We start from the raw sequence: 24504 nt of genomic DNA, 5'->3' as shown, positions 1-24504 counted from the left end.
CTTATTTTATTCTGATATGAAGCAACGTATTTAAAAATATGAAAAAGATAGTAACTGCTAACAAAAATATAACACCACTAACAGATGATGCCTAGAGAATAGGATCAAAACTGCAGTTTCAACACTCACATCTTAACAATATGGTATTCCTAAACTCTGAATTCTTTTTGCAAGCTGAATAGAGACATTACTAATTGTTATGCTCTGCATCATGTTTTTCCAGTTTCAGTGGCTAAGGAGCTTCAACAGCTCGTAGTGCATCAGGTATCATGGTCTCGTACGTAATATAAAGTACATTGTTAAAAAGAGTCACAGTTGTGATGAACAAGATGAAATTGCTCCTATGAAATTAAATGAATTAAAACCCGGAAGTGGGAATGAAAGTGTCCCGATGGAAATGAGGGAGATGCACAAGATGAGATAGTTTTTATGAAATTAGAGGAATTGAACTTGAGAGGCTTATCAAGGCTTAGAAGATTTTGCAAGGAAAGTTACAACTTCAAGTTTCCAGTTCTTCAAACAGTAAGTGTGATTCAATATAATGTGTACCAAGTAAATACTTTCTGTCGCGGAAATTTAATCAGACCCAGTCTCTCAAAAGTACAATATTCATGGGGAGATCGAGAAGAAGATCGTTGGGATGGTGACCTTAATACCACTCTGGAAAGGTAATTAACACTGCAACAATGTCATGAATCTTCATTCTTATTCCAAATTCTAGGGTTCATGATAATGCATAATTTTTTTGTGGATTCAGAATAGCAAAAGAATTTAAGTCTGACAACATCAAAACGTCTCAGTATGGCATCAAAAAGCCTGACAGCGAAATGTCTGACAATGAAATCTGAGGGAAAGAAGCCATTATTTGCTCACTTGAGATATCTAGGTATGGTATTTTGTGTTTTGATTTTTATACTTTTGTTTTTTTAAACATTCACCACATTTGGCTCAGTTTTTTTCTCTGATACTTTTTTTTCTTTTCCATTTAAATGTTAGGTTCAATTTAATGGACTGCTGAACCCTGATTATAAATCAATTTGTATGGTGAAAACCAGTTGAATACTCGAATAGCTTGGTGGATTATAATTACAGTAGCCAAAAAGTTTTTTTCTTTATGAATTCAATATTTTAAATTTCATGCACCTTATTTGTTCTATAAATAAGATCATTGTACAAATAATAACAAATCATACAACAATATTTTTTCTCTCTCTCTCTCCATCACATTAATATTACGTACATTTCTTATTTTTCTCTTTCCTCTCTCTTTGTCTTTTTTTTTTTAATTTTTTTCTATAAATAAAAACCATTGTACAAATATTATATCACTTAAATGTTATGTTTGCTGACCCCTTATTATAAAACAATTGGTATGGAGCAAACCAGTGGAATAGTAGATGCATTGCAATTACGTATACACTAGCAAAAAGTTCTGAGCAACTTTTTCCTTTATGAATTCAATATTTTAAATTTCATGCACCTCGCTTTCTTAAGCATTAAGAAATTTGTTATAGGAAAGCATGTCACGTTGCAGGACTTGTCCTATTATTATATTCACAATTAACAACTCGTGCTTGTGGTCGTTGTAGTTAGGACTACGCAAATATTATATAGGAGGAAGTCTTAACAATTTTGATATAGAAAGCAATGAGCCAGGAACGCGTGTCTTTGTTTGTGTTTTTTCCCTTCTTCTCATCTCCGAGGGAAAGAAAGCTACAACTAAAACAAAAACAGCTCCAAAAGCAAAAGCAAAAGAATGCAATAAGCTTTGCAATCAGTGCACAAAGCAAAGCGCATAGACAAACTCTAAAGTTAAAACAAAATCAAAAACAGCTCCAAAAGCAAAAGCAAAAGAATGCATTCAACTTTTCAATTAGTCCACAAAGCAAAGTGCACCAAAGCTTACCTCACTAAGCAAACATTATGGAGAAGATTCAACTTATATACCTTGCATACATGTCATCACCCTTTTGCTGGTTTCTTAGTTCCTAGCAATGTCAGAGATTGTGCCTGCAGAGCCCATTGGTGGCATCTATTTCGAGCCAGGAGAGACATCAACGGCAACGGCATCAGCATCAGAGGCACCCCGTGTCACGTTGGCTATTACCAATGGCAGCAACACCGTTGAATATGTTCCAGAACCCTTTGACAGTGAAAGATTGCCAACAGTTTTTGCTTCTGAAATCCAAAGGTTCCTTCGAGTGGCTAACTTGCTTGGAAAGGAAGAGCCTCGTGTTGCTTATCTTTGTGAGTCCTTTTTGCTATCTGGGTCTCTCTCTTTTTTTCATATGTTGGTTGATTGTTGGGAAATTCAGTTTCTTCGGGAATTGGTGTATAATTTGGAGGATCCTCTGCAACTTTCTTTTTAAAGTGTATGAATTTGAGCTAAAATTAAATATGTTTTTAGTCCTTAAAATTTCACAATTTTTTGTTTTATTCTCTGTAAAAAGAATTCTTTTTTAGTCTCTCTTTTTTATGCTGGGAAGGGCCATAAGGCCATTCTTTGTTAGTCTCTGCATTTAACAAAATGATGTAATTTTAATCCCTCTCCTGGGTATAGGAACTAAAATCAGTGTAAGTGTAACAAAGGACTAAAACTAAGTAAATGTTTTTTATGGGAACTAGAATAATTAAACAATTGTTATATTTATTAGAGCCCAAATTTTCTATTTTTTTAGAATACCAAAAATCATATTTAAACCTTTTAATTTTTCACTTTTTTATTTTATTTTATTATTTGGGAGGTCTAGATTAAAGAATCATTTGATAAATGATGTGTAATGTGGGCTGTTTTAATGTAATTTGAAAGAAGTTATGACTGCTTAGTGGGACATGGGTATCTAGGAGGCCACGCCCAGAGCAACTACAATTGTCGCTGGTTGTTATGTAGTAAGTTAAATTGGTTGTTACCTGTTACATAATGGGTGATGATTAGTTAATAAATTTACCACTAAAGGCTATTTTTGTTAACTGTAGTTAACTAGTTATATTTGTAAAAAGTAAAATAAAGTTAGCAAATGAGGCTCAATTCAACCAATTACCTTAATCTCAATCCATAAATTGCACTAAAAGCACAAATTATCTCAATAGAAGTGTAAACCAAATAGGGAGAGGAGGATTATCAAAAAAGAAAAAGTAGGTAGAGGAGAATTGGATCCGTGTAGATCAATTTCCATACTGTGCAATTTCTAGGTGTTGGGCTTTTTACTTTGGTTGAAATACACGAATTAGAATCATGTATATATAGAGAGAAGAATTGAGTATTTTCTAGAATTTGACATTTTCCTGCTTTATAGGTAGTCCTGTACTTACTAAAACTGAGATTTCCCTATTGATTATTATCAATATATGCATTTCACATTGTCCCAGTAAACCTAATTTGCAGGTCGTGTTCATGCCTTTGTGATTGCACACAACTTGGACAAAAATTCAAGTGGAAGGGGTGTTAGACAATTCAAAACTTCACTACTTCATCGACTTGAACAGGTAAACAAAAATGTTGAAGCTCACACTGTCAAGAGAAATTGTCCTTAGCAGTAACTGAATGAAAGTAAAAATTAATAATGATTTATGTTTTAAATAAAAAAGTTACTGGAATTTTAAGACGTGATCTGTTTAAGCTTTCCTGTTGTGACTTGTCATCTATATACCCGAGAAAAACATGAGATAAAAGATTTTAGTCTCTTAACTCTATTTAAATTTCCCTAGTCAGAAACATTTATAGGATTTATACTGGGATGGTGGGAACAATACTTGATGCATTGTTTTGCTTATGAGGTTGGGGAAGTTAATCATTGCATGTTGTTTTGTGAATTGTGACATACAGGATGAGCATGTTACGAAAAAGAAGGGAACAAGTGACATTCGTGAACTTAAAAATGTATACCGTGCTTACAGGGATTATTATATCAGACATGAAAAAGCATTTGATCTAGAACAAAGGTAACTTACTGTGCTTTGACTTATAAGTGCATCATTTTCCCTTTGAACACGAATTTGCAAACGCCTTTGTAGCCTACTGAGCCAACTCATATGGTGTTATATCTAAACAGTCGAAGAGAGAGATTGATAAATGCACGAGATATTGCTACTGTTCTGTTTGAGGTGCTAAAGACAGTTACAGATCCAGCTAGTTCTCAGGTGAACCCTTTAATTTCTTCCTTTTCATATATCTTGTACTTCTCTTTCCTAGTAATTTCATGAATCTGCTTAGTCAGGAATAACCAGATTATCAATTAACCATGTATTTCTTTTCCCTAAAGATTCTCACTTTTTTTCCAAAATAGGCCCTTATCCAAGGAAATGCAATCCATAAAAAAACTGAATTTAACATCCTTCCACTTGAGCAAGGAGGCATTCAGCATGCAATTACGCAGAAGTCTGAGGTCTGATATTTCTTGAATGATTCACATTTTCCAGTTTCATTGATGTCTTGTGTCCAAGTCACAGAAGACTCAATTGCAATATGATGGACTGAGTGTGCTAACAAAATTGATACAGATTAAGGCTGCCATAGCAGTTATTCGCAATGTTCGTGGTTTACCCCCAGCACAAGATTTCAAGAAGCACGGAGCCTTTGTGGATCTATTTGATTTTCTACAGCATTGTTTTGGATTCCAGGTCAGTTCTCCCTGTTAAATTGGACTCAAACTTTCCTTTTCACTTCTGTATAATTCTGATTATTGCATAGAATAAACTCCCCAGTTGTTCAGTTTTGAGGACATGATGCAGTAATGTATGATCATCATTGCTCTAACTAGTCTTTCATTGCCTTCAAAAAAAGCTACTCTTTCATTATTTTTCATTCTTTGTGATGTATTTGACATTAGGAAGCCAATGTGGCCAACCAAAGGGAACATCTTATTCTACTCTTAGCCAACATGCAGACTCGTCAAACTCATAACCAGACATCTGTTTTGAAGGTGCATTTTCTGTTGAACATGTATCTTTTGGTTTTACTTTATCATATTTGACAACAATATAACTGTCCTGTTTTTATATCAGTTAGGGGAAGGAGGTGTAGATGAATTGATGAGAAAGTTTTTCAAAAACTATACAAATTGGTGCAAGTTTTTGGAAAGGAAAAGCAATATCCGGTATGTTTATTGATCTAATTCTACTGTAACTTTCAATAATTTATATTGTAGTTGTTCTTCTGATAAAAGACAGGGTGGTATGTTTCTCTCTTTCTCTTTATCTCTGTAAGACTATTATTATTATTATTATGATGATGGATTTCTTCAAGCTTTCTTTCTGTTTTATTTATTTCATTTACACTATAAATTATTTTGTTTGAACAGTCTTTCTTTTTTCTGACCTTCTGTTTTACTTAGTAAGCCCGTTACTTGTTTTGCAGTTTACCTTTGGTGAAGCAGGAATCCCAACAATATAAAATTTTATACATTGGGCTTTACCTTCTCATATGGGGGGAGGCAGCTAATTTGCGGTTCATGCCAGAATGTCTCTGCTATATTTTTCATCATGTAGATTGAAACTCAACACATTCTTATATTTTTATTTTCTAAAATAAAAGAACAATGTTAGACTACACAAGTGTCTATTAGTTTATAAACATAACATGTCCTTTTTATGTGATACTACAAATGCCATATGTAATTTTAAACATTTCATGAACAAAGATTATATAATAAAATTTTGGTTCATGGATAGAATCTTGAATCCTTGATTCACCATGGAATATCATAGAGTTGTTTAATCCATGCAAAAAACCTTGTTGTTGATAGAATCTTAGTAAATTAATAGATTTTTTATTCTTTTATCTTAAATTGAAAAATGGGTTGGTATATATGATTAAGTTACATAAATGCTTGATAGAATCACTCATGACCTCTATTTTCATTCATAATAGAAATTTCTAATAACTACGATTATTCTCAAATTTATTTTTGTCCTTTTTTCTGTGTGTTTTGAAGATGGCATATGAATTGCATGGAATTTTATGTGGTGCTATCAGTTTAACAACATGGGAAAAAGTCATGCCTGCATATGGAGGAGAACCTGAGTCTTTCCTTAACAATGTTGTCACCCGAATATACACTGTCATAAAACAGGTACTATCTAATCTATCCTCTTTTGTTCTGGATTGTCTTCTTCAATATAACTAACTTCTGTTCAAACCAAAGGAAGTTGACAATAGCAAAGGAGGGGCGGCTGATTATTCTGTATGGAGAAACTATGATGATCTGAATGAGTATTTCTGGTCAGCATTAAATTTCTCCAGTTTTTTTATGTTGCCTTCTTTCCAAATCGTTTCCATATCATCATGTCCTTACTGCTGTTCAATATATGCAGGTCCCCTGATTGTTTCAAAATTGGTTGGCCCATGCGTCTTGATCATGAATTTTTCTTTGTAAAGTCTAGAAATAAACCAAAACCAGATGTCAAGAATGCTCTTGTTGTGTCACCTGGTAAAACAAAAGAGAAGAAGAAGAGAGAAAAGAGGGATGAAGAAGAACCAGAGGTGATTCTGCGATTCTCATGCATTGTACTTCAGATTTCTCTTGTTTGAAACATTAAACTAAAGCAATATGAAATTTCTCTTGTTTTCTTTGTTTCATATGTCACTAGGAAAGGTTGGAATAATTCTACTACCTGTCAGAGACTACCTCTCCATGCTGACATAATATACCTGTTTTCATTTTTCTTTGTACAGGATACGAGGGAGGAAATCCATGAACCACAATGGCTAGGAAAGACAAATTTTGTAGAGATTCGTTCATTCTGGCAAATTTTTAGATGCTTTGATAGAATGTGGAGCTTTTTTATTCTATCCCTTCAGGTTTACTCAAAAATCTAGTGCTGATTATTTACAAATTTCTGCTTCTTATGATAGATAATCTATAAATTTGAATTTTTTGTTGGTTCTCAGGCCATAATAATCATTGCTTGTCATGACTTGGGATCTCCAATACAGTTATTAGATGCCGTAGTATTTGAGGACATAATTACCATCTTCATTACCTCTGCATATCTTAAACTTATTCAAGGTATGGTGTTCTTTTATATCATTAATTGACATTGAAGTTTGTTTAATTGGATGAAACAAATAAATGTAAACTTTTTAATATGGTATCACTGTTAAATATTTTTATTGGCCGCTTTTTAAGGAGGAGGACAGCTGTCCAAAACTGTTTCCCTTCTTCCTTGCCGGACCAAACAATAATGAGTAGAATGGCATACCCCAGAATTGTTGCAATGCTAATCCATTGACTACTTCCAGCCACTTAAGTCCTTAGACATTTTATCTTCTTGGGGTATTTGTGTTGGGAGGTTGATTTCATTCCTCACATTTTGTGGAATTTAAAGTTTTTATGAAATCTAACTGAAGAAGATTCAGTACTGGAATCCTTTTTCCTTTTCCGTGTTTCTCTTCATTTGTCTTCCAATTTGGATAATAGAATTTCGACACTTGATTGGTCTAGTGTATATCCCTGTAAATCTCTATCCATTTTCTTGATCAATTATTTCAATAAAGAGAAATTCCTTTTTGATAAATACCTTTGGAAATCCAAAATTCCATCTCTGGTTAAGCATTTTGTTTGGACAACTGTACTTAAAAGAATTAATACTAGTAGTGTTACTGTTGGACAAGTGGTCTCAAAAATTTTAAGAAGGGGGAAGTTGAATTAAGATTTCGTTGACTATTCTTAATTAAAAATTTTCCCTTAGATATTCTCTAGATTCAATTATTTCTTTAATTGTAAGTTACTCGAATAACAAATAATTAAGGAGAAATAAACTTAAAGAAATATAAACACAACAGAAAGTAAAAGAGATTAAGGAAAGAGAGAATGCAAAACCGGATTTATACTGGTTCGGCCACAACCCGTGCCTACGTCCAGTCCTCAAGCAAATTCCACTTGAGCGTTTTCACTAACCTTGTAAAAACCCTTTACAAGCAATGAACCACAAGGGACTTTTCTCCTTTGTGTTCAATGTTTACACCAAGAAGCAAATTCCACTTCTTGCAATGAACCCCAAAGGACTTTCCTCCTTTGTGTTCAATGATTACACCAAGAGACAATCCCACCTCTTGCAATGAACCTCAAAGAACCTTCCTCCTTTGTGTTCAGTGATTACACCAAGAAGCAAATTCCACTTCTTGCAATGAACCCCAAAGGACGTTACTCCTTTGTGTCCAGTGATTCAACCAAGGAACAAACTTGTTCCTTGAACCAAGTAGACCGTCTCTTGAAAAACATTTTATAACCAAGAGTCGGTCTCTTGAAAAGCTTTTTGTAAGAATGGAGGAGAGGAGGAAAATAGAATAGCACAAGTTTTTGCCCAATGAATTTTTCTTGACAAAGCAAATGTTGAACAAAAACTTTTAGAAAGATGTTCAGAATTAATGCCTTTTGAAATTCATGTCATGGTCACATATTTATAGCCATTTGATGGATCTTGAAAAAACCATGTTAAAAGTTGTGATTCTTGGCAATTTCTTTAAAACCATTCACTGGTAATCGATTACCATAATGGTATAATCGATTACACAGTTTATTTTATCAAAGGTTATGACTCTTCATGTTGAAGTTTGAAATCTAACGTTCAGAATCACTGGTAATCGATTACAAATATTGTGTAATCGATTATACTATTTTAAAAATATTTTTAAACATTACAAGACAATGGTAATCGATTATATGTCTATGGTAATCGATTACTACTTTGTAAATCAATTATAAAACTATTTTGGACTTTTGGTAATCGATTACCAGAGAGTAAAAACTCTGGTAAAAAAATATTTCTTGAAAAATTCTCTTGGACAATTTTGTGTTATTCAATCTTTTCTTTGAAAAATTCTTTTTAAACTTATCTTGATGTTTTTCTTGAGGTTCTTGCATATCTTGAGTCTTCTCTTAAATCTTCACTTGAATCTTCTTGATTCTTTAATCTTTTTTGAATGAATTTTTAATAATCTTTGGCATCATCAAAATACTCTTGGAAGCTTTGCTTCTACAGTTACAAATTCCATACCTGATAGAATTTAGTTAGTGTACTCATGGATGGAATTTTGGGCAAAAATTTATATACCAGTCTTTATGCGGATGGTAGGTTACACTTAGCTGTATTATTCAATTCCATCTTAACGATGAACAAATGATCAACAAAAACAGAACAGCCTCAGCTAATCTGTGATTCTATATTTTATTTTTCAGTTTCCCTATTAACATTCTAGACATTATATATTGATAGTGTGCCCCTTCTTCGTCTCATATAATCATGATAAGAAAGGTTCCCATGTTTTTTATCACAGCAATTTTAGACATTGCTTTTATGTGGAAAGCAAGATATACCATGGAATATTCTCAAAAAGTGAAACTTGTGGTGAAGCTGGTCTTAGCTACTATATGGACTATTGTTCTTCCTGTATGCTATGCTAATTCAAGAAGAAAATATACTTGTTATTCCACAAAGTATGGAAGCTTGGTTGAGGAATGGTGCTTTACTTCCTATATGGTTGCAGCAGCAATATATCTGACAACTAATGCAGTTGAAGTTGTGTTATTTTTTGTCCCTGCTGTTGCCAAGTATATTGAGGTCTCTAATTACAAGATATGCAGAGTTTTGTCTTGGTGGACTCAGGTATGTTCATCTTATTTGTTACTATATTTTCCAACAGCATGTTAACTTTGCAGAATTGCTAGACCAATTTACTGTTTTAATGAACTTTTAATACAATTACACAACAGATCTTAATAATCATTCCAGTATCTACTTTTGTATGTTTCTTGCTTTAATGAGTCTAGAATTTTTTCTTACATCATCTTAGTAATATCATTATATATGCATTATCTTTTACTGCAATCAATATTACTTTTGGTCAAAACTATTCCTTTTGTTCCTTCATTCGGGAGGACTACATCTGTTTGTTGTGTTGATTTTTCATCATTAGTCAGTCAGCTCTAGAATTCACAAATAAGTATAAATTATCTTCCAGCTGATTTATATGTGCATGTAATTGACTATAATATTCATTCATGGCATTTGATGTTCTAACTTGAGTGTCACATTTGTTTATCATACAGCCTAGAATCTATGTTGGTAGGGGGATGCAAGAAGACCAGGTTTCAGTTTTAAAGTATATCCTATTACCTTGTTGGCTTGTTCTGGTTGTTTACATTCAATTGCTTTAGTATATCCATCCTAATATATATAAATATGTTGAATTTCTTCCAATATAGGTACACATTGTTTTGGATATTGGTGTTATCATGTAAATTTGTGTTTAGCTACAGTTTTGAGGTAATAATAGCAGAGTATCAATTATGGGGATATACTAATTTGGTTTCATCAACTTACTCTTAGTGACCAAAGCAATATCAATACATGCAGGTAAAACCACTCATAGCACCTACCAGACAGATTATGAAAATTGGTGTAAAGAAGTATGAATGGCATGAGCTTTTTCCAAAAGGTATGCTTCATTTCTAATTGTTTCAGTCACATAAGGGATTAGTTAATGTCTCTTACAACGGTTTGATTGTGCTGCAGTTAAAAGTAATGCTGGTGCAATTGTGGCTGTATGGAGCCCTGTAGTAATTGTGAGTCTGAATCATTGCTCTGACACATACACTTCTGTGCTTTTAACTTCCAATCATCATTATAGATATCCTTACATTGATGTTATGGGGTGGGGGGGTGGATATGCTCTACTGATGAAGTGGTCTATCAGGCATTATGTGTTTAGATAAAATTCCTTATGTAATGATTCTTTCTTTAAGAAAACCATATTTATTGATGGTTAACAGTATTCCATTCTATGTTCCTCAAAGGTATATTTTATGGACACACAAATTTGGTATTCTGTTTTCTGTACAATAATTGGTGGACTTTATGGCGTTTTACATCACCTTGGTGAGGTAAGCTGTGGTTTTTATTTTCTTCTTTCTCTCTTTCTTTTCCCACAGAAACAAAATGGTCATCTCACCTCTCTTATTGACAATAGATAAGGACACTCGGAATGCTGAGAAGTAAATTTGACTCCTTACCTTCAGCATTTAATGTCTGTCTGATCCCACCATCTTCCAAACGTGGTAAAAAGAAAAGAAAAGGTCTCCTCAGTAATATATTCCAAAAGGTGTGTTCTAAATTAGTAATGGTAATTAAGATGAGATTATTTCAGTGTATCTGTTCTCTTTATGTTGACCACTAATCTGTATCACAGTTGCCAGATGAAAAAAATGCCACTGCAAAATTTGTTGTAGTATGGAATCAAATTGTAAATCATCTTCGTCTTGAAGACTTGATTAGTAACAGGTGATGTTTGTTGTAACTTTCCTGCACTTCTTTGTCTTATTCCAACACCTGACAATGATTTTTTCAACAGAGAGATGGATTTGATGATGATGCCTGTGTCTTCAGAATTGTTTTCTGCTAAGGTTCGTTGGCCTGTTTTCCTCTTGGCAAATAAGGTAATGAACTTTTAACCAAAAATATTATGAGATCACTGTTGTAGAATTATTAACTGTACACCTTTTTATTTATTAAAGAACTCTTCTTGCTATGTATTCTAGTTTTCTACAGCTTTGACCATTGCTAAAGATTTTGAGGGAAAGGAAGAGATTCTTGTCAAGAAAATTACAAAAGACAAATACATGTTTTATGCTGTAAGAGAGTGTTACCAGTCACTGAAATACGTGCTTGAAATTCTTGTTGTGGGTAGCATTGAGAAAAGGTAAATAAAATGGAATGTTTATCTAGATACAATCTTCCTTCTTCAACTACTGTTGTATTCTATAGAATCTTATCATTTTCTCCTAGTGAAGGTTACCTGTTTGTCTTTACTTCTAACCTACAAAAGTTTGACATGGTTTTTGATATGGTAGTTGTTTATGCTTATTTAGGATCATATGTGATATACTAAGCGAAATTGAAAAGCATATCCAAGAAACAAGTCTTCTAAAGAACTTTAACTTGAAAGTTCTCCCAGCTCTACATGCTAAGGTTGTTGAGCTAGCTGAACTTCTGGTAATTGTTTCCTAGACCTAAACTAAAGGCTAAGTACTGGTGTTGACAAATTTGTATGATTAGTAATTTCGAGTCCTAATAATTTTGATGTAAATGTCAAAAGATGGAGGGAGATAAAGACCATCAGCACAAAGTAGTGAAGGCCTTGTTAGATGTGTTTGAACTTGTAACAAATGATATGATGGTTGATTCGAGGTATTGTTGCTTAAGAATCTGTTATCCTTTACTACATTACAATTTGCGATGCTTCAGTTTCTAATTGCTTACTAAATTTGTACAGAATATTGGATATGTTCCACTTTCCCGAACAAAATGAGTGTGGCTTTGTCTATTTTAGAAATGATGATCAACTATTTGACAGTGTGGAAATGAATAGAGATTTCTATCCATTTGCCAATGAGAATTCCATCCATTTTCCATTGCCAGAAAGTGGTCCTCTGATGGAAAAGGTGATGTTTATTGCCTATATAATGTTTTCTTGTCATTCTCCTGTAATCTGGGACTAGTAATTAAATTCACTAGTTCACATTTAAATGCTGGCACACATATATAGTAATGAGAAATTCCATCTCAAAACTATATTTGATTTCAACTCATACTATGCTGATATAATCATCCTGTTCATGACAGATCAAGCGTTTTCATTTGTTGCTTACAGTCAAAGATACAGCAATGGATGTGCCTGCAAACTTAGATGCTCGTAGGCGCATATCATTCTTTGCTACTTCTCTGTTTACAGATATGCCTGATGCTCCAAAAGTGCACAATATGATGCCATTCTGGTAATTATATATGTCCATGAGCATTGCATTTACTTTTATAGGTTGGAACTATACGATTCATTCTGTTCTTAAAGTGGTATTCATACCACGTCTCTCATTATTACTATTTAATTTGAACTCTCCAACTTTACTATCCATCAATTATAAATGACATAATGAGAATTTCTTTATTCAATGAAGACATATCAAACTAAGAATCAAACCTTTCAGTGATAAATGACATACGGACTTTAAACTTGTAAAAAAGCATTCAGTGAACATTATTCTAGCCTTGTATTTCGATCACAGAACTGTGTCTGATATATGACATGATTGGTAGTGTTATAACTCCACATTACATCGAGGACATTAATTTTTCGCTTAAGGAGCTTGGTTCAGATAAAGAGGAGGACTCCATCATCTTCTACATGCAAAAGATATATCCAGGTGGCTAAACATTTGAATTAAATTACATATAATAAACATTCTATTTGAATTCATTTCATAGATTGTTTCACCAATTTCAATAGATGAATGGACAAATTTTTTGGAACGCATGGGTTGTGATAACCGTAAGAGTTTAGAAGATGAACACAAAACAGAAGATCTTAGACTGTGGGCTTCATTCCGGGGCCAGACACTAAGCAGAACAGGTACAGTTTTTATGCTATTCTCATTTGGATATTCATGTAATTGTAAGTCAATATTTGATCATTGCGATCATATTTGTAACAGTTAGAGGGATGATGTACTACAGAGAAGCCTTAAAATTACAAGCATTTCTTGACATGGCTGAAGAAGAAGGTTTGTAACAACATTATCCACCAGTATTTTGCTATGGTGCAAAGAAATATAGGAAAATAAAATCAACAAACTCAAATCATTGCATGATTGTTTCTGTTAAACCAGATATTCTTGAGGGTTATGAGACTGCCGAAAGAGGTAATAGGGCATTGTTTGCTCGTCTAGAAGCACTAGCAGACATGAAATACACCTATGTCATTTCCTGTCAGTCATTTGCATCACAAAAGGCTTCGAATGATCCTCGTTATCAAGATATGATCGATTTGATGATAAGGTAAGTTTTTACAAGAGAAAGATGTCTTGCTTCTTCATATTGAATAAGTAGAAAATAAACCTTGCAAGCATGTATTACCTGCAGGTACCCATCTCTTCGTGTAGCTTATGTTGAGGAAAAAGAGGAGATAGTTCAGGGTAAACCTCATAAAGTATATTCATCTAAACTGGTTAAAGTTGTCAATGGTTTTGAACAGGTATGTTTTTACAACATAAAAAGCATTAGTCTTGGAAACGTGCATTAGTGATACTAAAAGAAATATGCAAGCATTATCTCTAAATTCTTGTTTGCATAGTATGTAAGTATTTGGAAAAAAAAATAGAGCTCTGCTGAATGCATCACTGTAAATACAAAAGTATCTGAAAATATGATGGTCAAACACGTACAAGTTGCTCAGATTCCATGCAGTAGGATCAAATGGTACTCTATGAATGGCTGGTTGCTACCAATATGTATCAATATTGTTCTTAGAAAAGTGAAAATTTAACCCTTGACAAAAAAAGACTTTACAATCTTCTCAATATATTAATTTTTGAAAAAATGTTCCTTAATGAATTTGATTGAAAAAACTATTAAGGAACTGTCTCAATTCTCAAAAGCTCAAGGTACTAGACATTTGCTTTTGATCACTACAGTCTTATAATGTCCTTCGGGCTTCAACTTGAAAAATGACCAAAGCATAAGTCCGCAAGACCACAATGATACGATTAAGAGAATGAGGTTGGAAAGAAAATACTCTTGACCGTTTTCTCCGTCAAACTTTGATGTGATGTAATGAGAACAACACCCAAAAGCACAATTTATAAGGCCAAGGCTAAAAATTGGTTTTATTAATATCTCTAGTGTCAAACTTACACAAAAATTTACCAAATCAGATGGTTATCTGCTCCTTTACTGTTAATAAAAATTTTAATTATATTACACGCATAGCTAAGTGATTATTCAGATGCATCATTGTTGACTTGATAAGAATCTTGCTTCTTTTATAGACAATATATCAAATAAAACTACCAGGTACACCACATCTTGGAGAAGGGAAGCCTGAAAACCAAAACAATGCAATAATATTCACTCGTGGTGAAGCACTCCAAACAATTGATATGAACCAAGTAGGCATAATTTCTATTTACCTTCTTGCAAATTAAATATTTACTTTCATCGTATACAAAACTTGATCATTTCTATTATGTTCTTACGAGTATCTGATTTTACAGGATAATTACTTGGAAGAAGCTCTAAAAATGAGAAACCTTCTTCAAGAATTTCTTCAACGCCAAGGAAGGCGTCCTCCTACAATACTTGGTTTAAGGGAGCACATTTTCACAGGAAGGTTAGTATCCCCTAAATTAAAAAAAAAAACAAAACAAAAAAAAAACACATTGTGATGATAATAGAGGAAACTGAGCAAGATTCCTGATGCAGCGAAACATGAAGGGAAAGGGAAGGGGAAACGAGGGCTCAACATCTCATTGATTCCTAAGAATACGTTGAGACAAATTGCAAAAACCTCAATTTTATTGAATCAAAATCTTCCATCAAGGAGGCTTAGGTACATATAAATAGAAAAGTACTAATACACCAGAAACCCTAAAGCAAGAAACAATAAAATGCCAAAAAGGCCCTTACATTTAAGAAAATAGCAAAAATACCCCCTAAAAATAAGTTCAAGATAAAATTTTCGTTTCGACCCCTTAAAAGATGAAATTTGGCTAAAATATTGTCTAGCACATTGCTAGAAGCAATCCGGTCTCGCTTAAAAAGTGGTTTCCATGCAAAAGTAGGAAAGTCTCTAGACTTCCTTCCTCTTCTTCTCAATCTGTTTATACTTCTCTTGATTTGGTTTATAGTGATCTATGGGGATCCTCTCATGTGTCTTCAACTAATGGATTTCTCTATTATATAAATTTTGTTGATGCTTATTCTTGTTTCACTTTGATTTATCTTCTCAAAAGTAAATCTGAAACCCTCAATGTTTTTCAAAAGTTTAATGCTATGACAGAATTACATTTTAATTCCAAAATTAAAAGTCTTCAAACTGATTGGGGGAGGGGAGTTTAGGCCATTTACATCCGTTTTAGCTAGCTATGACATTCAACATGACTAACTTGTCCTCACACCCATCATCAAAATGGGGTTATTGAAATAAAAAAAACAGGCATATTGTAGAACTTGGTCTTACATTACTGCATCATGCTTCCTTACCTCTTAAATTTTGGGATTTTGCCTTTTGCACATCTTATAAACAGACTAGCCAAATCATCACTAAACTTTTCAATACCCAATCATATGTTGTTCCAAAAGTTTCCAGATTATACTTTTCTCAAAACCTTTGGATGTGCTTGTTTCCCTTTACTTAGACCCTACAACAATCACAAGCTAGACTTTAGATCTACTGAATGCCTTTTCTTAGGTTATTCTACCTCTCATAAAGGGTATAAATGTATGTCTTCTTCAAGCAGAATTACATCTCTAAGGATTTCATTTTCAATGAATCCAAGTTTCCCTATGCTAACTTGTTTGAGACTTCTACTTCTCTCGATCAATCCACTTCCTCTCCATTCTTTTTCAATTTCCTTTCATTCCTATCATTCAGTATCCAAATCCCTCAAATCCTACTTCTAATTCCCCTCAACCCACTCAAACTCATACCTCATATGTCTCTAGTCATCTCAATTCTCCTGATGTTGGACGGTCTGCATCTGTTTTTACACAGCCCTCTTCTAATCATTAGCCAGTTCAATCTGACACTGACATACCTATTCCAGCTTCTAGTTCATCATCCAGTTCAATTCAGTTCCCTAATACTTAACCCACGGATCAGTCTCTTCCTGCTATTGTTACTTCTATTCCAGCTATCAGTCCAAAAGTAACATCCTCCTCTATTAACCCTACATCTCCTCAAAAACCACCAAACACCCACCCTATGCAAACCATATCTAATTCAGGTATTTATTTACCCAGAACCAATCCTACATTTCTGCTAGCTCATTGTGAACCCAAATCTGTCAAACAAGGTTTTACAGATCCTAATTGGCTTTCAGCCATGCAACAGGAGTATGAAGCTATAATGAAAAATTATACTTGGTATCTAGTTCCTCTTCCTCCCGACAGAAAACCAATTGGTTGTAAGTGGGTTTTTAGAGTGAAATAAAATGCAGATGGCTCCATCAACAAGTACAAAGCCAGGCTTGTGGCAAAAGGTTTCAATCAAGCTGTTGGCTTTGACTTTTCTGAGACTTTCTCTCCCGTTGTGGCACCCTCTACCCCATACATACATGTACTAATAATAAAAGAAATAAAAAATCAAATTTAATTAAAAGCTTTTAAAACATATTTAAATACAAGTCTTTCAAAAGGGTAAAAGGCTCACATTCACCTTTCTAACATCATAATAAAACTTGTCCAAATAAATAATAAATTCACTTCGACTCAAAACAAGGTCGTCTAAAACTACAAAATGTTTTGTTAAATCAGTGAGGTAAAATGAAATAGACTAACATCATGCAATTAATATGCAGACTTATGTCCCAATATCACATCCTATCAGAGTATTGTGTCCCGACGTCCTTCAGCACAAGATTCCTTAAAGCAATTCACCTAGTCATTTCCTCCCCCGAACACAAAGTTCAAGATCATCACAGGATCCATACACAAACAGTACACCGGGAGTGAGTTATCACATTCCTAACTAATGAAGAGTAACGAGACAACATGTAGGTATAAATATCATAAAAACAAAATAAAAATTACTTAAACATAGCTCACATCAATTCACCTAGTCGCCCTTAAAGGGACTTAGCATTAACTCGTCACCCTTAAAGGGTCTTATAGTCGTGTGATTGTACAATTCATAGTTTATAACTCAATGCACACATCTCAATCACATGCATACTCAATTTATCACATGCACTCGATCTCAATCACAATAGTATAATCTCAATTTAACACGTTATCACACTTCATGAATCATATACATTTTACCTATGAACTATGCAATACACACAATTACTCAATTGTTTTCAAAATCATTTTAGCTCATCGGGTTCCCACAGTGAATCCCATCACAATACCCGTCGCCCTTAAAGGGTCTTACAATTGTGTGATTGCACAGTTCATAACTCACAACTCAATACACACATCTCATCTCAATACACATGTATTTCATCATTCATCGCATGTTCAATTTATCACATACTCACAATTTGAATCATCATTTCATAATCTTAGCATAACAATTTATACAAAAGATTGATCATAACATGGGGAATAAAACCCCTCAAACAGTTTCTCACAATTATATCAAAATCAATTAATTAAAATCATGGGTCAAAATACAAAAACATCAAGAGAACTCAAGTTTATCAATCAATTTTCATCAGATCATCAATTGGTACGTAGAACACAACAATATTGTATTTATAATCATAAAGGAAAAATTGTAATTCAATAAACATCCCAAAATAAATCTCGATTTAATAGTCTAAGGATCCCTACACATGTTCATTCTAACCTCGATTGCGATAAACTCATCTCTTACCTCTAAGCGGGCTCACGTGTGTATTCCGACAGTGATAGCGGCATCTCTAGCAATCTCCTGTGATTCTTCAAGCTTTTCCTTTGATTGTTCTGGTAGAGTTCCCAAACGTCAAAGAGAAGGAGAAGGGATTGAAGCCTCCATTTTGTACTGTCTTCGTGCAATTTTGTTCCCTCTCTCCGTGGATATTAGTAAATCCCAACAGTGAAGGTGTGTGGAATTGAATCGTGACCAACATATCAAAATTTTACGACAATCCAATGGTTAACGAGTTCAGGATCGTAGTTTTACCGAGACAATTTTGGATTTCTGCGGGAAAAGAAAAGGCTACGATGCGAACTGTATTTCTCTCAGCTCTAACATGATTTCGAAATTCCCAATGGTGAAAGTGTTCAGAATTGAGTTGCGAACTTGGTATTTAAATTTTACGACGATCCAACGGTGAATGAGTCTAAGATTGTCATTTTTCTTAGATAGATTTGGTGGTGTGCGGGAAAAGAGAGGATTTTGCGAGGAGAAAAGGGGAAAATGAAATTGAGAGGAAGAGGAGACATAGTCGGTGTGAAAACTGACCTAACACGTCTCTATTTATACATAGGGTATTTATAAATTATTATTTACTCTATTTATTTATGTTTATTATTTTATAAAAACAAATTATATTTTATTCCCTATCAAATGAATAAATAAAATATCCTCTTTATTTTCTCTAAAATCATTATTTTAATTAATAAAGTTATTTCTCCTTATTTATTTAATTATAAAAACCTCATCATTTTATAAAACTCTATTTATTTATAAATAACAATCCTTTTTAATTTAGTCTACGAAAAATGGGATGTTACACCTGTGGTAAAACCTGTTGCCATCAGACTTATTTTAACATTAACTATCACTAATCAATGGTCTTTTGCTCAGTTAGATGTCAATAATGCATTCCTGAATGGTTTTCTTCATGATACTGTCTATGAGTCTCAACCACTAGGCTCAAAACTCCTACTCTACCTTTGTATGTAAACTGAATTGAGCTCTCTATGGACTTAAGCAGGCTCCTAGACAATGGTTTGAAAGACTTCAGTCCACATTACTTCAATTTGGGTTTGTTGCAAGAAAATGTGATCCTTCACTCTTCATCTACAAGACTAATTCTCACACATTTTACTTGTTTGTGTGGATGATATCATCATCACTGGCAGATCTATTTCTTTGATTCAGCATCTCACTTCTCAACTAAATTCCAAGTTTTCCCTCAAACAGCTTGGTTCACTAGATTATTTTCTTGGAATTGAAGTCAAAACTCTTTCTGACAAGTCACTATTATTCACTCAGTAAATATATCAGAGATTTGTTGTAGAAAACTAGTATGACAGAAGCTCAATCTATCTCATCCCATATGGCTTCAAGTTGCAAACTCACAAAAATTGGCTCAGATCTGTTTTCTGACCTACTCTGTACAGATCTGTGGTAGGTGCTCTTCAATGCTTAACTATCACTCGACCTGAGAGTTATTCAGTAAACAAGGTTTGTCAATTTATGGCCAATCCCTTAGAATCTCACTAGGTTGTAGTCAAGAGAATCCTAAGGTATTTAAAAAGAACTGTTTTACGTGGTCTTCATCTCAGACCTACTATCCGGAGTCAATCCTACCCTATTAGAGCTCTTTGTAATGCAGGCTGGGCATCTGATGTTGATGACAGAAGGTCAACTTCTAGTGCAACAGTCTATTTTGGTCCTAACCTCATATCTTGATGGTCCCACAAGCAGCAAGTTGTTGCTAGATCCAGCACGGAGGCAGAATATCATGTAGCTTAGCTCAGATTGCTGCAGAAATCTCGTGGATTCAGACCTTGTTGACTGAACTCTAAGTTCCCTTTATCCCTCCTATTGTCTTTTGTGATAATCAAAGTGCAGTTGTCATTTCCCACAACCCAGTCCTTCATGCAAGAAAGTTTTGACCAAGCAGCTCATAGTTCAGCATTTTCCTGCTCTTGATCAATGGGCAGATGCCCTTACCAATCCCCTTTCTCCAACTAGATTTGCTTTTCAAGGGCCAAACTCGATGTGATTGAGGCTTCTTTGAAGTCCCAACCACCTTGAGTTTAAGGGAGGTATTAGAGTAATATACTGAGAGTTGCAGTATTCAACTGCACTCTCAGCTAACGTGAGTTGGTTAGTTGTTATAACTGACTATACTAGTCTATAAATACCATACTGTACTACAAAGTTCAGTGGCTTAATGTCATTTTCATTTCTCTCTTTCTCTCTTATCTTCTATATGATTCTGTTAAAACTCTAATATTGATCAACCCTGCACTGCATCAAATTCCTTTCATTAGAATAATATACATATTTCATATTATGCACAATGGTAATCACATGTTCCTTTGAATGCGTGAACAAGGTCTAAGTCTAAGAAATTATTCCATGCTATATGGGCTGGCCCTTCATATGAGAAATGTATAAAACCTAATGTGTTTAGAATAGATTAATTATAAGTGTGCTACCTGACAATAATACATGATACTGTGATAGCTCTTATACGTTTTCTCTTTCTTCCATCATTTTCCTTTTCTATTTTACAGTCACATCTTTTTGTTCTGCACTTTCTTTTTCCCCTTACTCATAAACGTCTTTAACATTAATATTAGACAGATGTTTAATATACTAATAGGATGTTCTCGATGCTCTTTTTAACTTCAGTGTGTCTTCTTTGGCATGGTTCATGTCATATCAAGAGACCAGCTTTGTCACTATTGGTCAAAGGCTTCTAGCTAATCCTCTCAGGTAATAAATGTAAAATGTCATTCTGAAAATATAAGCAACTAAGATTGGAAAAGGTCATTGAGTGTTGAATGATTATTTAGCAAACCTGCAATAATTTTGAATTGATACTTTCATATACTTATTTTTTTTCTAGTTGTATAAACAAGAAGTAGTATTGGTCATGCAAGCAAATGGTCTTCATTGTAAGACTTGTGATTTGGATATCTGCAATCAAGAGAATTAATTTATTTTTTTTACTTCAAATTTCTCTGACATCTTTGCTGGGATATGTTTGTGTAATCTAGTTTCTCTTCATTAAATTAATGGTGGTCCTTATTTTCATTTACTCCTATCAGTAAATTAGATTTTCTTGCATATATAAATATATGAAATCTGATTAAGTATTTTCCCTCATTCTGTTTTATTATATTCTGTTCTGTTCTTCTCAAAAGGCTCTTGCTCCTCTGAATTACTACATTCATCTCATCACATCACCAATTTTTTTAATGATGTGTTTTAACTCTATTATTTGCTTACTTATTATTTCTAATGTATTTTCTCAATCAGGGTGCGCTTCCACTATGGTCATCCAGATGTATTTGATAGGGTTTTTCATATCACGAGAGGAGGAATAAGCAAAGCATCTAAAACAATTAACTTGAGTGAGGATGTTTTTGCTGGTAGGAATTGATGACTTCAAAATTATATTCTTACCACTTGTTTGTGATAATGGAGACATGAAAAAATGTGTTTATGCCATATGCAGGATTTAATTCAACTTTAAGACGGGGATGTATTTCCTACCATGAATACTTGCAAATTGGCAAAGGTCGTGATGTAGCTCTAAACCAGATCTCAAAATTTGAAGCCAAGGTAGCAAATGGAAACTGCGAGCAAACTATAAGCCGTGACATGTTCCGTCTTGGGCGGCAATTCGATTTTTTCCGGATGCTATCATGCTATTTCACTACAATTGGATTTTACTTCAGCAGCTTGGTAATTTTATTGAACCATCAAATTCTTTTTCTTTTTTCACTTTTAATTGCAATACATTGTTACTACATGGAATGCTGACATATCCTATTATTGTTGTCTATTCACTTTTCACTACAAGACATGAAGTATTGGAATTGACAACAAGTCATTCTGTATAAAGCAAACAAATTTTAAGTTTGCAGTTTCCATGATCTTGCATTACATCTTAGATAAACACATAGTATCACATTAATATTATTCATAGGTCATTCCCCAAATTCTAAAGCATCAGCTTGTCTGATGTTTTATTTAATCATAAATGAAAGTGTCATCAGGTTTGACTAATCTAAATTTGTATTGAATTACTCCACAGATTTCAGTGATAGGAATCTATGTATTTCTCTACGGGCAGCTATACCTGGTGCTTAGTGGGTTGGAAAGAGCACTTATCATTGAGGCTCGAATCAAGAATGTACAGTCGTTAGAAACGGCTCTTGCCTCCCAGTCCTTCATACAACTTGGACTTCTGACAGGCTTGCCAATGGTGATGGAAATAGGGCTTGAGAGAGGTTTCCTCACAGCCCTAAAGGACTTTGTCCTTATGCAATTGCAGTTGGCTGCTGTTTTCTTCACTTTCGCCCTTGGAACGAAAACACATTACTATGGCCGAACGCTTTTGCACGGGGGTGCAAAGTACAGACCAACAGGGCGCAAAGTTGTCTTCCATGCTAGCTTCACTGAGAATTACAGATTGTATTCAAGAAGCCACTTTGTTAAGGCGTTTGAGCTATTGCTGTTGTTGATTGTTTATAACATGTTCAGGAGGTCCTATCAAAGTAGCATGGCATATGTGTTGATAACATATGCCATTTGGTTCATGTCATTGACTTGGTTGTGTGCGCCTTTTCTCTTTAACCCTGCTGGGTTCAGTTGGACCAAGACAGTAGATGACTGGAAAGAGTGGAATAAATGGATCAGACAACAGGGTGGTATAGGAATTCAACAAGATAAAAGTTGGCATTCTTGGTGGCACGATGAGCAAGCTCATCTTCGGTGGTCAGGTTTCGGTTCTAGGTTGACTGAAGTATTGCTTTCTCTCCGTTTTTTCATCTATCAGTATGGTTTGGTCTATCACCTAGACATCTCTCAGCATAGCAAAAACTTTCTGGTTTATGTCCTTTCTTGGATTGTGATTGTTGCAATTTTCCTCTTGGTGAAGGTAACTTCTCCATGGCCTCTCCCTTACTCTTCTTTCAAGAAATTTAGTCAGCAAAATTCACCAAATAGTACAATTGCATGTTAATAACATAATTAAACATCCGTGCAGGCTGTTAACATGGGAAGGCAACTACTCAGTGCTAATTATCAGCTTGGATTCAGATTTTTCAAAGCATTCCTGTTCCTGGCTGTTCTTGCCATCATCTTTACTCTTTCTATTATATGTGAATTGTCATTGACGGACCTTTTCGTTTGCTGTCTAGCATTCATGCCAACCGCGTGGGGATTGATAATGGTAATAATCTTTTAGCAACCTTGCTTGAGCTAAACTGTGTCACCTTTTCAATTTGTTTGCCATGATATTTTTCCTGGACTTAATCCATGAAATACTTTTTGTTGGTTCAGATGGCACAAGCTGCAAGGCCAAAAATAGAGCACACAGGGTTGTGGGACTTCACACGAGCACTTGCTAGAGAATTTGATTATGGAATGGGGATAGTTCTTTTTGGACCTATAGCTATTTTGGCATGGTTACCAATTATTAAAGCTTTCCATGCTCGTTTTCTTTTCAACGAGGCATTCAAAAGGCACTTGCAAATCCAACCAATTCTGGCAGGAAAAAAGAAGAAGCACAGAACTTGATCATGATTCTCGTACTTGCTTCTGTACAGTCAAGCGACAATGTCTTGATATTCTATAGGAAGATTTTAGGAATTACTAGATAAAGGTTACAGCGTGTATAGCTGCATTCATATTGGTATATAGTCATGATTGTACAAAAGATGAAATTATTGTTTCTCAATGCGTAGTTTAATAAGATGAAGGAAAGGCAATTAAAACTGTATTTGCTTCAAGCAAAGATCACCATTCTATACTCAAAATAATACATACCATACAAAACTTGCTACCTTTATCATCATTTTACCATTCTTTCCATCTAAAGTGAGCTTTTCTGTTTTTAATTGGCTAAATGATGTATTGTTCCCTTATTTTTTATTTTTATTTTTCAGTTTCATACGTTATCATTTCAAAAGTTTATTTCTTTTATCTTAGGCAAAATTATAAATTTAGTTCCCTAGTTTATCTCCAGTTTCGGATTTAGTCTCCTGGTAATTTAATTTACAAATTTAGTTTTTCTATTTTGTAAAATCGTGCAATGTTGGTCCCCCAGGCCACAATTGGAC

The 24504-nt window shown here is 34.1% G+C and overlaps 1 protein-coding gene across 1 annotated transcript; it reads left to right on the top strand.

Moving 5' to 3' along the window:
- The first annotated feature begins 1897 nt into the window (after window positions 1–1897).
- LOC114387996 (putative callose synthase 8) lies at window positions 1898–24242 on the top strand. Its single transcript, XM_028348314.1, has 41 exons — window positions 1898–2247; window positions 3386–3486; window positions 3827–3942; window positions 4053–4140; window positions 4287–4385; window positions 4501–4620; window positions 4830–4922; window positions 5005–5096; window positions 5357–5483; window positions 5934–6071; window positions 6144–6220; window positions 6313–6481; window positions 6674–6799; window positions 6890–7007; window positions 9278–9606; window positions 10050–10102; window positions 10206–10266; window positions 10357–10438; window positions 10516–10565; window positions 10797–10883; window positions 10970–11101; window positions 11189–11280; window positions 11351–11435; window positions 11538–11698; window positions 11868–11991; window positions 12095–12186; window positions 12272–12440; window positions 12622–12773; window positions 13093–13199; window positions 13283–13405; window positions 13488–13556; window positions 13662–13830; window positions 13915–14026; window positions 14820–14939; window positions 15045–15160; window positions 21065–21148; window positions 21695–21807; window positions 21894–22123; window positions 22476–23321; window positions 23430–23615; window positions 23726–24242. The coding sequence occupies exons 1-41, from the start codon at window positions 1995–1997 to the stop codon at window positions 23960–23962; spliced, it is 5898 nt and encodes a 1965-aa protein (XP_028204115.1). The 5' UTR covers window positions 1898–1994; the 3' UTR covers window positions 23963–24242.
- Window positions 24243–24504: the final 262 nt, after the last annotated feature.

This window comes from Glycine soja, chromosome 15 (genome assembly GCF_004193775.1).
Source record: "Glycine soja cultivar W05 chromosome 15, ASM419377v2, whole genome shotgun sequence".
NCBI classification, from domain to species: domain Eukaryota; kingdom Viridiplantae; phylum Streptophyta; class Magnoliopsida; order Fabales; family Fabaceae; genus Glycine; species Glycine soja.
This window is presented reverse-complemented; position numbering and strand designations above follow the sequence as displayed.

Coding starts and splice junctions, on each gene's coding strand:
- LOC114387996 (XM_028348314.1), top strand. CDS start 1,995: ATGTCAGAGATTGTGCCTGCAGAGCCCATTGGTGGCATCTATTTCGAG. Junction 5,484..5,933: donor TCTGCTATATTTTTCATCAT/GTAGATTGAAAC, acceptor TGTGTTTTGAAG/ATGGCATATGAATTGCATGG. Junction 21,808..21,893: donor GAGTGAGGATGTTTTTGCTG/GTAGGAATTGAT, acceptor TGCCATATGCAG/GATTTAATTCAACTTTAAGA.